General features: G+C 38.7%; 1 protein-coding gene across 10 annotated transcripts in view; it reads right to left on the reverse strand.

Moving 5' to 3' along the window:
• The window catches only part of CADPS2 (calcium dependent secretion activator 2), a 485,821-nt gene that overhangs the window by 112,797 nt on the left and 356,525 nt on the right, over positions 1–16,499 (reverse strand). For all 10 annotated transcript variants that reach the window (XM_059711678.1, XM_059711675.1, XM_059711674.1 and 7 more), the window contains exon 14: positions 2,007–2,108. In XM_059711678.1, coding sequence (XP_059567661.1) covers positions 2,007–2,108 — 102 coding nt within the window. The remainder of the gene's footprint in view (positions 1–2,006; positions 2,109–16,499) is intronic.

Here is a 16,499-nt window from a genome sequence, read left to right on the forward strand (position 1 = left end):
TGCTACCACTCTGGGGATGAAACCACCCCACGATGGAGGACAGTTATGTGAGAATCACCAAGAAACAGAGCCATGGCTACTGAAGTCAGCCTGACTTGAAGTTCATCCTACCTGAGACCAAGTGATGATGTATACATTTATTTTTTTAAACCAGTTTGAGGTAGGATCTGTTACTTGTTGTTGTTGTTTTTTTTAAATATATTTTATTGATTTTTTATAGAGAGGAAGAGAGAGGGATAGAGAGTTAGAAACATTGATGAGAGAGAAACATCGATCAGTTGCTTCCTGCACACCTCCTACTGGGGATGCCCTTGATCAGAATCGAACCTGGGACCCTTCAGTACACAGGCAGACACTACCTACTGAGCAAAACCGGTGAGGGCAGGATCTGTTACTTGTAAAGGGAAGCATTAATACAAAAAACATAGATATTGAACTGAATGACAGACAATCTCTGCCTTAATGTCAAAAATGGAAAAGTATGTGTGACCGAGAGACACATACAACAAAGTTAAGGGTCCCTACACAACGTAAAAGACCATACTCTTAACAAATACAAATGCAGAACCATTCTCTGCAAATGCAAAAGCCTTCCTCATATCTCATTTATTTTAAAAAAATCAGCAGAGAATTCAGTCTTAACCCTGTAAGTTGAATTGCACTGTGCTCTCAAGAATAGTGTTCCCTAATGTGAATCTATTGGTCTTTTAGGCAAAACAATTCTCCAGCGTGAGACGGTCCCATGCACTGTATTCCTAAAACCCAGAACCAATGACTGTCCCAGTGCCTGGCTACTGTGACAATGAAAATCCTCCCTCATTCACTTACCTTAAGGTGATAGTACCAGCCCCAGTTGAAATCACTAATGTAGGGGAACAGACGTACAGTATATTCTTTGAGAATTTCTTCCTTCAAGATCATTAAAAAACAACAACACCACAGTCTAAAGCAGTGGTTCTTAACCTGCTGGCCCTTTAAATACAGTTCCTCATGTTGTGACCCAACCATAAAATTATTTTCGTTGCTACTTCATAACTGTCATGTTGCTACTATTATGAATCGTAATGTAAATATCTGATATGCAGGATGGTCTTAGGCGACCCCTGTGAAAGGGTCGTTCGACCGCCAAAGGGGTCGCGACCCACAGGTTGAGAACCGCTGGTAAAGCTTTTCACATTACAAATACGAAAACTGAGGTCCAGAGCAGCTAGGCAAACACTATTCAAATGGTTAAATAACAGTATTTTCAAATGGTTAAAGGCAAATATGAACTGAGCTCATTTTTTCAGTAAGTTCACATGGAATGATTCCAAATGACAGGCATGCTATAAGACACAATATGTAGACATGGCAACATTTTATAGGATCTAATGTAAGAGTGATAGAAAAGGAAATATATTGGCATATTTCTGTTTTTAACCCACTAATTTCTATTGAGCTAACTATAACAAGGGGAAAAGAAATATTATCAAGATATTTATCTTTCACTCTGCAAATGTTTTGTAGTATCAATACTTAATTTTCTGAGCAAGGAACTGTGCTAGGCACTGTGGTCCTTGTTCTCACAGAACGGAAATTTAAAAGAAAAAAGCGACCCAAGAGATGTGTATCAGAACCATGTGATCAGTGCAGAGTACAGATAGGACTTCAGTTTTTCCAAATAACCGAGAAAGGTTCTGCTGTGAAGGTGGGAAGAGAGTCTCCATGCTGGTGACACAGAGAGAGGGAGGAACAGTCTCCAGAGTTACCGTGAAGAGGCCACGCGGACGGAGAAATGACAAGGCAAGTGAGAGGGGCTCTGGGACAGACATTGCAGGGGAAGGGGCCTGCTTAAATGAGCAGTGGAAACTGAATGGCAGGCTGAGGAGCAGACCATAGACCGATGCATGTGGAGAAGCTGCTACTAATTGTTGCGTAGTTGCAAAAAGTCATAAACGTTTGTAGGAGATTGGATGGTTGAGTGAAGTAATAAAGCAAATACTTGTATGAATGAAGAGAGTACATACCTGAAATGGCTTATCTGATTTTCTAAAAGGAAAGACAGTCTCTCTTTTATCTCCTCAAATCTCTCTTTTTCTTCCATTGAAACTGTTCCGATTCCATCAGGCCTGGAAAACAATCAGAATCAGTCATTTATACTGATAGAACATCTACTTTTATATATTTTATATCTATATCTACATCAGCACAAACATATATATTTCCTTAAAAATCAAATAATTAAAAAAATGCATAGCACTCTATAGTATACATATTACTTGTGTCTATAGTGAAAACTTATTGCAGATATGTGTAGCCATTTGCTTCATATTTTGACCTGGAATTAATGGAATGGAATTATTCTCTTTTAGACAGCCTTCAAGGTAAAGGATCACAATACATATTTTCCATATCTACAGAAAACAATAACTAGTCCTTGAGAATGGCAGTGAAAAGTGTTTTGTAGCGGTATCAAACATTTGACCAATTAAATGAATGTCCTCTGAATGGAAATATTATTAAAAAATACTGAATGCAAGCTAAAGTGTCTTAATGGCTTCTTTTCTTAATTAAGCTAATGTGGAGTAAGGGATTTAATTTTAATTGTTGAAAGAAATGTAGACATCTTGTTTGGATATAAGTAGTGGTTTACTGTACCACTCTTTTTGTTTAAATTTATGTGCTTATAAATAAAAATAAATCCTATCTAATAAAAGACAAAAAGGGTAATTAATCGTACCTCCACTAAGCTTCCCATTGGCTAATCAGCGAGACATGCAAATTAACTGCCAACAAAGATGGCGGCCAGCAGCCACGCAGCTGAAGTGAGCAGGAGGTTTGCTTGCTCCAGTGATGGAGGAAGCCAGGGTTCCCTGCCTGCAGCAGCCTGGCTCTGAGCTCCAAAAGCAACAACTCCAAAAGCAACAAAGTTTCAATTATAGAAGCTAAACAAACCCCAGATACCTGCTTTTAGCCAGCCGTGGCCTCAGAGCTGGGAGAGCCAGTGAAGGCAATAGAGTTTCAATTATAGAAGGTAAATAAATCCAAGAATAAAAAAAAAAGAAAAAAAGGAGAGGCTGGGAGCTTCAGTCGCAGGCCAGCCTAAAAATGGCCCTCAATCCCTCACCCAGACTGGCCAGGCACCCCAGTGGGGACCCCCACCCTGAAGGGGTTGTGACCAGCCTGAGAATGGACCTCAGCTCCTCACCCAGACTGGCCAGGCACCCCAGTGGGGACCCCCACCCTGAAGGGGGTGTGACCAGCTGCAAACAGTCATCAGCCCCTCATCCAGGCTGGCCAGGCACCCCAGTGAGGACCCCCGCCCTGAAGGGGGTGTGACCAGCTGCAAACAGCCATCAGCCCCTCACCCAGGATGGCCAGGCACCCCAGCGGGACCCCCACCCTGATCCAGGACACCCTTCAGGGCAAGCCAGCCGGCCCCCACCCATGCACCAGGCCTCTATCCTATATAGTAAAAGGGTAATATGCAAACAGATCCTAACAGCAGAAAGACTGGGAATGACTGGTCATTATGACACACGCTGACCACCAGGGGGCAGACTCTCAATGCAGGAGCTGCCCTCTGGTGGTCAGTGCAGTCCCACATGGGGGAGCTCTGCTCAGCCACAAGCCAGGCTGATGGCTGCCAGTACAGCGGTGGTGGTGGGAGCCTCTCTTGCCTCCTCAGCAGCACTAAGGATGTCCGACTGCAGCTTAGGCCTGCTCCCCGCTGGCAAGTGGACATCCCCCGAGGGCTGCCGGGCTGCCAGAGGGATGTCTGATTGCCAGCTTAGGCCCAATCCCCTGGGGAGCAGGCCTATGCCAGCAGGTGGTCATCCCCCGAGGGGTCCCAGACTGCGAGAGGGCACAGGCTGGGCTGAGGGACCCCCCCACCAAGTGTACAAATATTTGCACCGGGCCTCTAGTATTTTAATAATAACATAAAAGAGAAAAAACCATCAATGTTGCAATATTTTTGTGTTTAACCAATATCCCTATGGAATCAATGTGAATTTTCATTAGGACTTTTAAAAGTAGCTATGAGGATGAAACAGAAATCTTCTTTTACTAAGATTAGCATATAAAATATAATATATTATCTAATGGCATGGATTTAGAATTTATTCTGTATCAATTTAAGTATCTGGTGTATTGCAGAAATATGAAAATATAAATTTTAATTGTCTTTGTTAATACAGAGAAAAGGTATAGTAATCTCATATACATTACAACATCTATATATTTCAACAAAATAAATCTTTTTGCATTTAATAACACCAATAATTTCTTCCCCATTAGTTCATTTTTCTAAAAATTATATTTTAATTTCCAAAAGATTTATGCATTTCATTTCAATTTACTAATTTTAATGTTTTTGTGAAAATAGGTAGAAACAAGAACTATGAAAAACAAATGCTTAAAATAACTTTCCAATGAGATTTTTATTTGATATTCCATTGATATATATATATATATATATATATATGTGTGTGTGTGTGTGTGTGTGTGTGTGTGTGTATGTGTGTGTGTGTGTGTATGTGTGATGCTTGTAAACTAGTCAATTAGGATAAAAAGCAATTAAATTTTAAAGCTATACCTGTATCTCACTGACATAAAGACCTTTTATTTATATCAAAGCATCATTTAAGTTTCAAGTTTTTTTCCAATGTAGAGTAAATAATTTATTTCAGAAACTCATGTGCTGCTAGGATTTATGCTTTAAAAATATTTCTTACAATTATGGATTTAGAATTTATTCTGTAGGGAAAGATCAATTATTTCACTACATAATCAGAGTAATACATCACATTTTCCCCATCAGAATGCATTTGAATGTCCACTAAAATGGCAAAATATTGGTCTTTCAAATATTTTTAGGAAGAAGAAAAGAAAGTCTGGTCTATAAATTATAAAGCAATTAAGTATGAGCAAGCTCCAAGGTTTTATAATTTGATAATGGATTTTTTTTTTCCACCTATTACTTCAGAGCCAATTTTCATTGAGGAAATGATAACACAAAAACCCAGACTGCAACCTATGAATGGATACATATTGACAATGATGACAAAAGTTCAGCTGGAGAGCTCTATTTTACTCATCAATCTGGGAATTTTGACATTCCAACAAAAACCATAACTACATTATGCTATCTAATATATAGCAATAAAAACACATTCCACAAAGTTGCAGGTGGTTATTTCACTAAACATACTTATGCAAACTTGATAGAAAACAGCAAAGAACTCGTTCTGATCACTGACATGCCCCTTGGCTTTGCTCTCTGACAGTGCCACATGGTCCTGTCACTGAGAACTTCCCCGGGGCAACTGCCTACCTGGAGTGGAGTCAGGGCTTCGGGCAATGAAAAGCAAGGAAGGTAAATCAAGGGAGCGTCACTTATGTCGATCTTCACCAAGATACAGACCATCATACACAGGGAAGGGTCATCATTTTGCTGAGTTTATTACTAAATTAGGTACATATCTGACAGGTTAAACACAACATTTAATGCTGTGGAATTGCTCATATTCACATGTTCTTATTCTGAATATTAGGTTATGAAGTGGTGTTCTGTATCTAAATTGTTGGGAATAAATGGCAACTTCGCTGCAGTCAAGCCTGAGGGTAACAGCTCCTTCTAAAATGATTCCTCCCAATAAATGAAAATACTTCCTGTGTCAATAATATTTTCCTGTCATTATCATCATCAAAACAAACGGAGTAATTATCCATTACAAACTTTCAAATATGAGGTTGGTACTGTGCTAGCTGTTTTATATGCAGAACAACAAAAAATGCTCACAGCAACCCTTTCTGTAGTCTCCAAGGAAGGAGGCTGCTAGGGTCCAGGGAGGTTAGGCTACTTCCCAAGGTCACACAGCTGGGTGCCAAAGCACAGACTTTTGCACTTCAAAGCCAGTGCTCTTAATGTCCATGTCTTATTGCCCCCCTCCTCCATTTGCACAGAAAAGAATAAAGAGCAATTTTTAAAGACCCATTAGGAAATGGAAGCTTTATTTGAGAAGCAATAATGGCAGCACTATTTCAAATACATGTACTTCAGACATTTTCTATGTTATGTGTGTTAAAAGGCAAAGAATTTAAAAATTAACACAACTTTAAATACCTATCATTGAATCATTGAGTCAATTAAAAAAGACCTTAAAAAAGAAGTCCTAGAATATACTCTTTCAGACACGACAAAATGTGTTATTGCAGAAGCCTTGAGGGAAACATGAACTAGTTACATTTTACGACTGTTTATCAAGTAGACGCAGGGTAATCAGAGACTTAAAATAACAGGTTCTTAAACTCAGTTATAAAGTCATGTCTATCAGCTGTACCTTCAAGTCATATCCAGAACCTGACCAGCCCTCGCCACTTCCACGACTTCCCCTCTGGCCCCAGCCATCAGCTCTCCCCTGAGTACGATGCCGGCCTCCTGGGTCTCTTCTCTAGTCTCTTGCCCGAGCACTGGCAACACACCGTGGTGAGCCCTTTTCAAGCATCAGTCATCTCTTTATAATGGCAGCAGTCATTTTAAAAGCTGAAGCCCTTAGAATGGTCTACGAGACTATATGATCCTCCTACCCCACACTGACTCTCTGACCGCTTCCCCTCCCAGCAAGTCCTGTCACTCTAGGTACCCTGGCCTCCCTCCTGGTTGCAAACATATGAAGTATGCTCTGGCTCGGGGCCTCTGCGTGGCTGTCTCCACTGCCTGGGAGCTCTCTCCCTAGGCACACACGCAGCTTGCTTGCTCCCTTCTCCTCTCTACCGATTTGACTCAGAATTAGCGAGGTTATCTCTAATCATCCCGATATAAAGGTATAGTCTCTCTCCTTCCCATAGGCCTCTTTTCCTTTACCAGGCTTTTTTGCTTGCCACTTTACATAAGGCTGTCATCCAACATGTGGCATATTTATGTATCTGTTTATAGTCTGCCTCCTTCATGCTATACCTCTAGTGCTTAGAACATCTTGTTGATGTTCAATAATACATAAATGCCAAAGAAATGAATGAGCGATACACAGACTATAAAAATATCAGTTATATAAAGATTATGAGAATTCATGAATTAGTGCTCTCATAAATATTGCTTATTAGTGTTAATATGGCATAAATTATTTGGAACATTTGTTATATAACAGTAGATAAAATAGGATTTTTTTTTTTTTTTGGAAAAGTAAACAGAGGCAGGTATTATAGTTAAGTATTCTGGGTAAAAAGATCTCTAACAAAAGTTAGCATGTATTTACACAGCAGAAAGTTTTCAGTGTTTACCTGCCATTTTAATTATTAGTAAAATGATTTACTTTAAATCTCAAGGATAAACTTCTTTCCCTGTGATAATAAAAGTAAAAAGAACAATGCCTCTTTGACAATGATTAAAAGACTGTGAAAATGTGGTTACTGAAAAGTCTAATATAAAAGACCAATTTTCTTATTTGAATGTTAATTTGGGTTTAACTCTGTACTTATAATTAAATATTAAAGTGTTCCAATGAGAAAGAAAAGTATTCTCATATATCAAGATTTAATATTTTTTGTTTTTTCCCCGGGGCCTATAGTTATTGAAACTACATGATTTAATAAAAGCAGAGTGTTCTCTGAAAGAAGTTCAAGATATGAACAAATTATAAAACGCAGTGTAACAGTAGATACATATCTTTTAATTATAGATATTGTCAAATAAGTAATGACATGGAACTTCCTGCTGGCATTACACAAGCAGTTGAACACCAAATGCAGTTGTGTCTATGTTAATTATATTTCAAAGATTCTTAAAAAACAGAATTTATACAATAGCACCTTCTGCAAGTATCGCTTAATAGGTTTGATCTTACATCTGCCTATGGGTCACATTCTGTTTTAAGAGAAACTATCACACCTTTATTGTACACACACTCTCTTTTTTGAAAGCCAGATTCATCCAAAAAATAGTTCCCACATAGTACTAAGGCCTATACAAATTAATTTCATTAAATTCCTCCCTGATCTAAAGGATTTTATCATTTGTGCTATTCGTCAAGCTGACAAATTAGGCATTTAAAAATAAACAGAATCCTTTATGTATACTGGACATCTTGGCATGGTTACCAATTCCTTCTGTAACGAGTACAACATAAGCTCTAAAAGGACACATTTTTTTTTAAAGACAACTACAAAAAACAAAACAAGAGGGATAAACAGTATAAATGATCCATTTTCTATGATCTTCGTGGCTTTTGGGATAGTTCAGATGAGAAATGAGTTTCTATGAAGTTAAAGGATGATTAGACTATAGCTCAAGAAAGATCTAAGACAAAAGGGTGTAAAACTGGATAACAGAGTCAGGCACTTGAGCATAAGACAAAGGATCAATGAGGGAATCTTCCATATTCAGATATGGACTAATCTGGTAGCTTCACTTCCCTTAGTTGAACTGTTTACAGTTCACACATTTTATAGTCCTTTTTTCCAATCTAACACCAAATTTCAGAGACTCCTAAGGCCAATAAAAATGAATTTTGGCATATTTAATAACCATTTTATCTACCTACGTAAGTTGGAGTAAAGAGGTCTTACTGGCTGTCGACATGTTTTCATGAACAGTGGTCCTGTGATAAGCTTCAACTAAAAGGGTTAAATTGCCCAAGTATTTTGTGAACAATACAAATTGTAAGACCTTCTTGGAGGATCATAGTGCAATCAAGGTGTATTAAAGAGTCTGAGAAGCCTGATAGTAAAGAAATCTGTTTAACTTTGTTTTTAAATATATATTTTTATTGACTTCAGAGAGGAAGAGAGAGGGAGAGAGTTAGAAACATCAATGAGAGAGAATCATTGATTGGTTGCCTCCTACGTGCCCCCTACTGGGGATTGAGCTTGCAACCCGGGCATGTGCCCTTGACCGGAATCGAACCTAGAACCCAGGACCCTTTAGTCCGCAGGCAGACGCTCTGGGCCAAACCGGCTAGGGCAGAAATTTGTTTAACTTTAAACAACATGTCCCAAAGTTACTTAGTCATGGGATCTCCTCAAAATTTCCACTTCAGTGCTGATAAGTGGTTTTTTTTGTTTTGTTTTTCGTGAAAACGATAACATCTTCTATGGTTATTTTCTCAATCACTTTCCTCAGCTGTGTAGGTTCTAGATGCTCGTGAGTAAATGTGACCTTGTCTTTATCATCTCTAGGAGTCTGCATATGGCCTGGGACAGAGTGCTCAGGAAGCCGGTGAGTTGAATAAATACACCGGAACTACCACTGTACAGAAAAGCCTGGGAAATTGATGAGAGGTTTTCTTCCCCCTCCCCCCACCCACCCCCTCCCTTCCCAAGCCATCAGGTAAGTTTGCATGTCCTGGCAGTTTGGTGGTTTGCAGTTAAAGACATTTTGCAAGCAAGCTGACAAATGACTAAGTTTATGGTGCTTCGGGGTTCCTTATAGGGCTCTGTTCACCTGCCCTCTCCTATACATTCCATCGTAGCTTCCTCTAAGAGATGAGAAGGGGAGAGACACCTAGAGTGTGGTATTTCTGAATTGTCAATTCTGCCTGCAGCACAGCAGGTAAAAGTCACTTTGCACTTCGTGTATTTCCCACCAATATCCATTTGTGAACGGAATAAAAAAGAGAGGAAGGCACAGCATGAGAATAAGAAATGATGGAAGAGGAAGGAGAAAAATCTCTTAGTTTTGCTTCCCCAACTTATAACACCTCCTATTGTTTCAAATATAATGACATATTATTTAGATGGTCACATAGTATATAATCAGATTCCTTTTATTTCCCTGAAATTTTACATATCCAGAGAAGACATTAATTTGACCCCTTCACATTCACTGAGATAGAAGAAATAGTTTTTCTATGAGAAAATATTTTTAAGACAATTTTAAAATCATTCTTCTCTTTTTCCAAACACGCCTCCCTCCTACTCCTTTCCTTATTTGAATTTCCTACCACATTCTATTTTCTTTGGAGGTTTTTAAAGAGCAGACATTTCCACAGAGAAAGCAATACCTGACACTGTGAAGGTATGTGATTTTGTCATGTAGTTTTTGTGTTAAGGTAACAAACGATATGCTAAGCACAGTTACAAAGATGTTTGATAGCTGACCTGACTTGCAACCAAACTCACAAACATTCTTGGACTAATCCAAATTAAATCACTACTGCACACAGCTCTAAAATTCAGGGGAAACAAAACACCGAGAGATTTTATACTAAAAATAAAAATATTAATGTTAGCGAGTGTGTTCTCTGATGCCAACATCACCCTCTGCCACACACCTAACATTAGTATTTTTCTTAAACGACATGTTTTTTAATTAAAGGACTACATACAAACTATAATGTGGATGGAGGAATTCAGAAAAACACAGACACAAAAATTAAAATTTCCTATAAATGTCCCAACTATAAATAACTGGCAGTATCATTTTGTAAATATAATTCTAGCTCCTATTCTATAAATCTATGGATATTATTGTACATTCTGATTTATAAGGTGATTCTTTTAGTGAACTGTAAATATTTTTAACATTATTTAAATATTCTAACATATACTTTTTAGTGGAAGGATATTATTTCATTATTGGAATGTACCACCATTTATTAATAGAATACTTTATTAGTAAAAATCTAGACATTTTCTCCCTTTGTTTTTCCTACCATAAATTCTGCTGCAATAACAAATTACACATAGATATAATTATCTTTATTGTTGAAAGTATTACAGATATCCCCTTTTAAAGAGATTAACCAAAGAACTTATATGCATATATGCATAACCTATGGACACAAACAATGCTACATATATTTTAACCCACCTCTAATTGTTTCCTTGGGATATATTTCTGAAAAAAAATATTTAATATATTTTTATTGATATTTAGAGGGAGAGAGATTGAAATATCAATCTGCTGCCTCCTGCATGCCCACTACTAAGGTTTGAGCCTGCAAGATGGGCATGTGCTCTGAATGGGTATCGAACCAGCGACCTCGTGGTGCATGGTTTCATGCTCAACCACTAAGCCACACTCTGAAAGTATATTGCTAGGTTGAATGGTGCTATCAATTGAATTGTGTCCCTCCTTCAAATTTATACCTTGAAGTCCTAACTGCCAATGTGACTGCATTTGGTGATAAGGTTATAAGGAGATAATTAAGGTTAAATGAGGTCATAAGGGTGAAGCCCTAAGCTGATAGGATTGGTGGTTTTATAAAAGGTAGAAGAGTGGGATCTCTCTTCTATTATACAAGGACCCAGAGAGAAGGCAATCAACTGCAAGCCAGGAGGACAGTCTTCCCCAGAACCCGACCATTCTGACATCCTGATGTCAGAGTTCCGGTCTCCAGAACTGTGAGAAAATAAATTTCTGTTGTTTAATTTATGATGTTTTGGTATGGCCAAGATAACCAAGACAAATGGAATATTATTGGGCATTTGATACATATTGCAAAAGTGCTTTTTAAGAAAGCACTTATCAGCTTATACTCTGACCTATAGTCCATGAAATTATTAATTGCCCTGCAACTTCATCACCCATGGTCTTTTATCATTTGTTATGATAATTTTCAACTTTATACATAAAAAGACTCTTTCATTGTTTTAATACATGAATTTCTATGGTATAAAATGACACAATCTTGCTGGTTATATAGGGTCTTTCTGTGGGCCATAAAAACCATTGAATTTAATTAAGAACATTTAATTTTGAACTCTGCTTATGAAGTGTCCCATGTCACTTGCAAAATGTGTAAACAGATGGACAATGTCATTCTTTTACTTACTGGACAAATATGTATTGAGAACCTAGTTAGGTCCTGGGGATACAATATAAGCACAACAGAAGTGATCCCTACCCTAATGGAGTTTATAGTAAGGAAAGGCATAAAAAGAAAAAATCAGACCAAAAGTGTACAATTACATTTAAGAAGGGCAAAAGTGCACAGACCTGATGTGGTTTAGATTTTTAAGGGCTGATGCATTTTGGGAACGACAGTTAAGCTGAGAGAAGAGGGTGAGCAGCAGTTAACCGGGTGGAACCTGCAGCAGAGGGGTCCTAGGAGGTTCTCCACAGAGATGTCTCATTTTTCCAAAATGCAAATTTCATCATGTGACTTCTGCTCCTAATATAGTCAACTTACTTGTTACTCTCCAAATCCCTCTTCACTACAAAACACCTAGACACTGAATAAATTATAGCAGGCACACTGTTAAATGTTGTCCTATACTTATAACAAGTAAAAAAGAAGTTATCCAAAAGGCAGGAAAACAAAAATTGAGTCAGGAGCTAAAACTGAAATAGGAGTGAACGTCAACCCCAGAGCTGCCTTGGAAGCAAATGCTCACACCAAGGGCTCTTTACAGCTGTGCTCAAAGGACTCGGCCACCGGGTCAGAGACCTACTGTGCCCGGGCCACTAAACCTGAGATGCCTGTGAGTAGGACCCTTGAATAGGCTGTGCTATCAGTGAAAGGATGGCTAGAAAGAATAAAAAATCTTGCAAAGGGAGGCAACAAGGAAGCCTGCCTGTATCCACCACATTTATAGACTGAGTGAAAAGGTCTTTTCTGAGAATATGCATCATAGGCCTGACCTCATTGTATTGAGTACTACTGTGCAGGCAAGGGGTCTCCAAAAAGGGAATACAGTAGCTCCAGCAGCACCCCCATCACCAACTAAAGCAAGAGCAAATCCTCTTTGGAGGAAAGCATTTTCAAATAGGCCTTATAGAACTCCCACAGATTGATTTCAAAGATGTGTGTTTAGTACAAAAATGCTAGCTGAATAAAAAATGGTGACCAAAGCTTAAACATTGGCAGAAACAGTAGCTATATATAACTAAAATACCAGACAACATAAACATGTCAGCAAGGAAGAAGGTGATTAGAGTGAAATGTTCTAACTTCTACAGGAAGACAGGAAATTTTATGATTAGTATAAGACTTTAAAAATATACATATGGCCTGGCTGGAACCAAGAAGTCAGAGTATGATTCCTGGTCAGGGCACATGCCGGGGTTGCGGGCTTGAGGCACCTAATAGATGATGTTTCTCTCTCATCAATGTTTCTATCTCTCTATACCTTTCCCTTCCTCTCTCTCTAAAAATCAATAAACAGATATATTTTAAAAAAGACAAAAAACATACATATGACAAAATCTCAAATGTTGGACAATGTAAACTACTGAAGAAAAAAAAGAAAAAAAAAGCTTACAAATGTGAGCCAAAAAAGGAAAGCCAAAAATGGTAGAAATGAATTTACTTATATAAATACACATAACTGTAAATGGACTAAATTGATTTTAAAAAATGTCATGTTGGATAATTAAATCAGAATCTAGTTTGCTATTTATAAGATGCACTAAAATACAAGAATACAGAAAAGCTAAACGTATGAATAAACACATAGCAGACAAATACTCACCAAAAGGCTAACATTAATAACTATCTAAATAAACTTTAATGAAAAAATACATTATTAGTTATAAAGAGGGCCACTAAATAATAATTTCTGTTCACTAGGAAGATTAAATAATTTTAAACTTAAGTGCAGTGATTAAGCAGCTTCAAACTATAAAAAGTAAAATTTGGCAGAAGTAAAAGGAAGAAGCCAATGGCAGTGGCGGTTTCCACTCAACCTTGGTCACAATCCCACAGATCAAACAGGCAAATAAGAAGAGTTTAGAAGATCTGAACCATGCAAATCCTGCTTGTCCTACTAACCTACAGAGTAGACTTTTTTCAGACAACATGAAACATTTACAATATTTGGCCATAAAGAAAGTCTCTCAGCAAGTTATGAAGAATCAGTATCACACAGACTACATTCTATGAATCGAAATAAATTAGGTTAGATATCAGTTCTCAGGGAAAAAACAAAAAAGTTTCACTTTCTTAGAAGTTTAAAACTACAATTATAAATAGCCCTTTATCAAATAGAAATTATAATGACAAGTTAGAATTACTTAAGAGTGAATTTTAATCAAATATTACACATAAAAATTCATATATGTAGTAAAAGCAGTAATTGGTGGGAATATTCAATGCTTATGTTATAAAAGAAGAAAAGCTAATCAGTAACATCAAACAGGAAGTTGTCAAAAAATAACACAAGAAAGGAGAAGAAATAATTAAATTAAAGACAATATTTAATAAAATGGTTGACTACAAAAAGGGGTACACAGAGAAACTTAAAGGGTGATGGAACTGTTCAGAATGACACTCGTGAGGTGAATAAATGACTCTGTGTTTGTCAAAACCCACAGAACAATAATAACTGGCCAGCACAGAACGTGAGCTTTACTGAATACAAACTTAAAGAAAACAAACCACCAGGATGTCGAAGGATCCCAGGATGGAATGCATATTGTGACAAGTGACACTAACTGTATTGTATGACATAACCTCACTAAAGAGAGTGGGGGAGAACAAAAGCTGTCCTAGTGAACAATGTTTGGACTGGAAACTATAAAGCTACTGACTAAAAGGCCTGTACACAAACACTGAACTCTAAGTAAAGAGATGGTGGCTGGGGGAAGCCAGGTTTCTCGCTGTTAAAGACAGAAGCTACAGACAAGCAAGAAAGGAAGGATAGCCTGGGCTGTGTGGTATTGGACTAGAGTTGGAGACATCAGGAAGGACTAACGGGTTAGTGCACGAACATCTATAGCCTGGCTCTGTCCAGTGAGAGGGCCTGGAAGCAATGACAACCCAGTAGCAGTGAGCATATCCATCATCCCGATCTTGTTTTCTAAATGCCATCGGTAATAATAAAAGTGTAATATGCTAATTAGACTGGAGTCCTTCCGGACAACCTTCTGAATGAAGCTGGGGCTGAGAGGGAAGCCTGGGTCTCGGGTGCCAGAGGGAAGCTGCTGACGGCAGCTGGGGGAAGGAAGGCCTACTCTTGCATGATTTTCGTGCATCAGGGCCTCTAGTTCTTTAATAAAAGGAATTAGGGCTCCTTGGAGAAACGGTTGATTCTAGGAGGAGGCAGGGAAAATATAAGATGAGCTTGGGGCATGTTTTAGTACAAGAAAGATAGAAAATGCTCAAAGTCACTAATCATTGGGGAGATGCAAATTAAAAGGACAATGAGATATCATCTCACACCTGTTAGAAATCATCAACAAATCAACAAACAATTAAGTTTTGGTGAAGATGTGGAGAAAAGGGAATGCAGACTGGGGTAGCCACTGTGGAAAACAGTGTGGAGTTTCCTCAAGAAGTTAAGAATGGAATTTCCACTTGACTCAGTGGTCCCACTTCTAGGAAAATATCCTAAGATAAGCTGAAGCACCAATCAGAAAGAATATATGCACCCCTATGTTCATAGCAGTGCAATTTACAATAGCTAAGATCTGGAAACAGCCCAAGTGCCCATCTGCAGATGAGTGGATAAAAAAGCTGTTGCACATTTACACAATGGAATGCAACACAGCTGTGAAAAAGAAAGAACTCTTACTACTTGCAGCAGCATGGGTGGACCTGAAGACTATTATGTTAAGTGAAATAAGCCAGTCAGAGAAAGACAAGTATCACATGATCTCACTCATATGTAGAATCTAATGAACAAAATAAACTGATGAAAAAGAGACATAGAAGCATGGGACAGACTGATGATTTCAGAGGGGAGATGGGGAAGGGTGGGGTGAGGAGTGATTAACCAGGAAACTAATATGCACATATCCATAGCCCATGGACACAGACAATAGAGTGGTGAAGGCCTGGGAGCGGCGAGTGTGGGGAGGAGGGGGTCAATGGGAAAGAAAAAAACAAACAATGGGGACATAAATAATACTTTTCAACAAAAGTGCTAATAAAACAAACAAACACCACAAAACCCAACAAACCCCACAAGGATGGGGCACATCACAGGGAGTCAGTCTGAAAGAGCTCTCACTGGCTCAAGCTAGAACAATTTGAACAACAGAGCAAATACACCAGTATTGGATTACAACCCAAAGTATAAAGGAATTATATATGAATCCGTATTGATATCAATGGTGGACCAAATAATTAGAGAGGAGAGGACACAAACCTTTCTCACAGAAGATTACTTCATAATGTATGTAGCTAATCCTCCCTCCAAGGAAGTGGGAGGACTAGCTACATAGTTAGTTATATGTATACTGGAGGCCGGGTGCATGAAATTCATGCACTCGGGGGCAGGGGGGTCTCTCGCAGTCCGGGAGCCCTCAGGGGATGTCTGTCCCTACGGGGAGTGGGCCTAAGCCATCCGTCGAACATCCTTAGCGCTGCTGCAGAGGCGGGAGAGGCTCCCACCACCGCTGCTGTGCTGGCCAGCCATGAGCCCAGCTTCTGGCTGAGTGGCGCTCCCCCTGTGGGAGCGCAGTGACCACCAGGGGACAGCTCCTTCATTGAGCATCTGCCCCCTGGTGGTCAGTGCATGTCATAGTGACCAGACATTCTGCTGTTCGGTCGATTTGCATATTAGCCTTTTATTATATAGGATATTTAGTACATATTTAATTCCTCTCTCCCCTTGTGTGTGAACTGCGCTTAGTCACT

Source organism: Myotis daubentonii, chromosome 10 (assembly GCF_963259705.1).
Source record: "Myotis daubentonii chromosome 10, mMyoDau2.1, whole genome shotgun sequence".
Lineage (NCBI taxonomy): Eukaryota > Metazoa > Chordata > Mammalia > Chiroptera > Vespertilionidae > Myotis > Myotis daubentonii.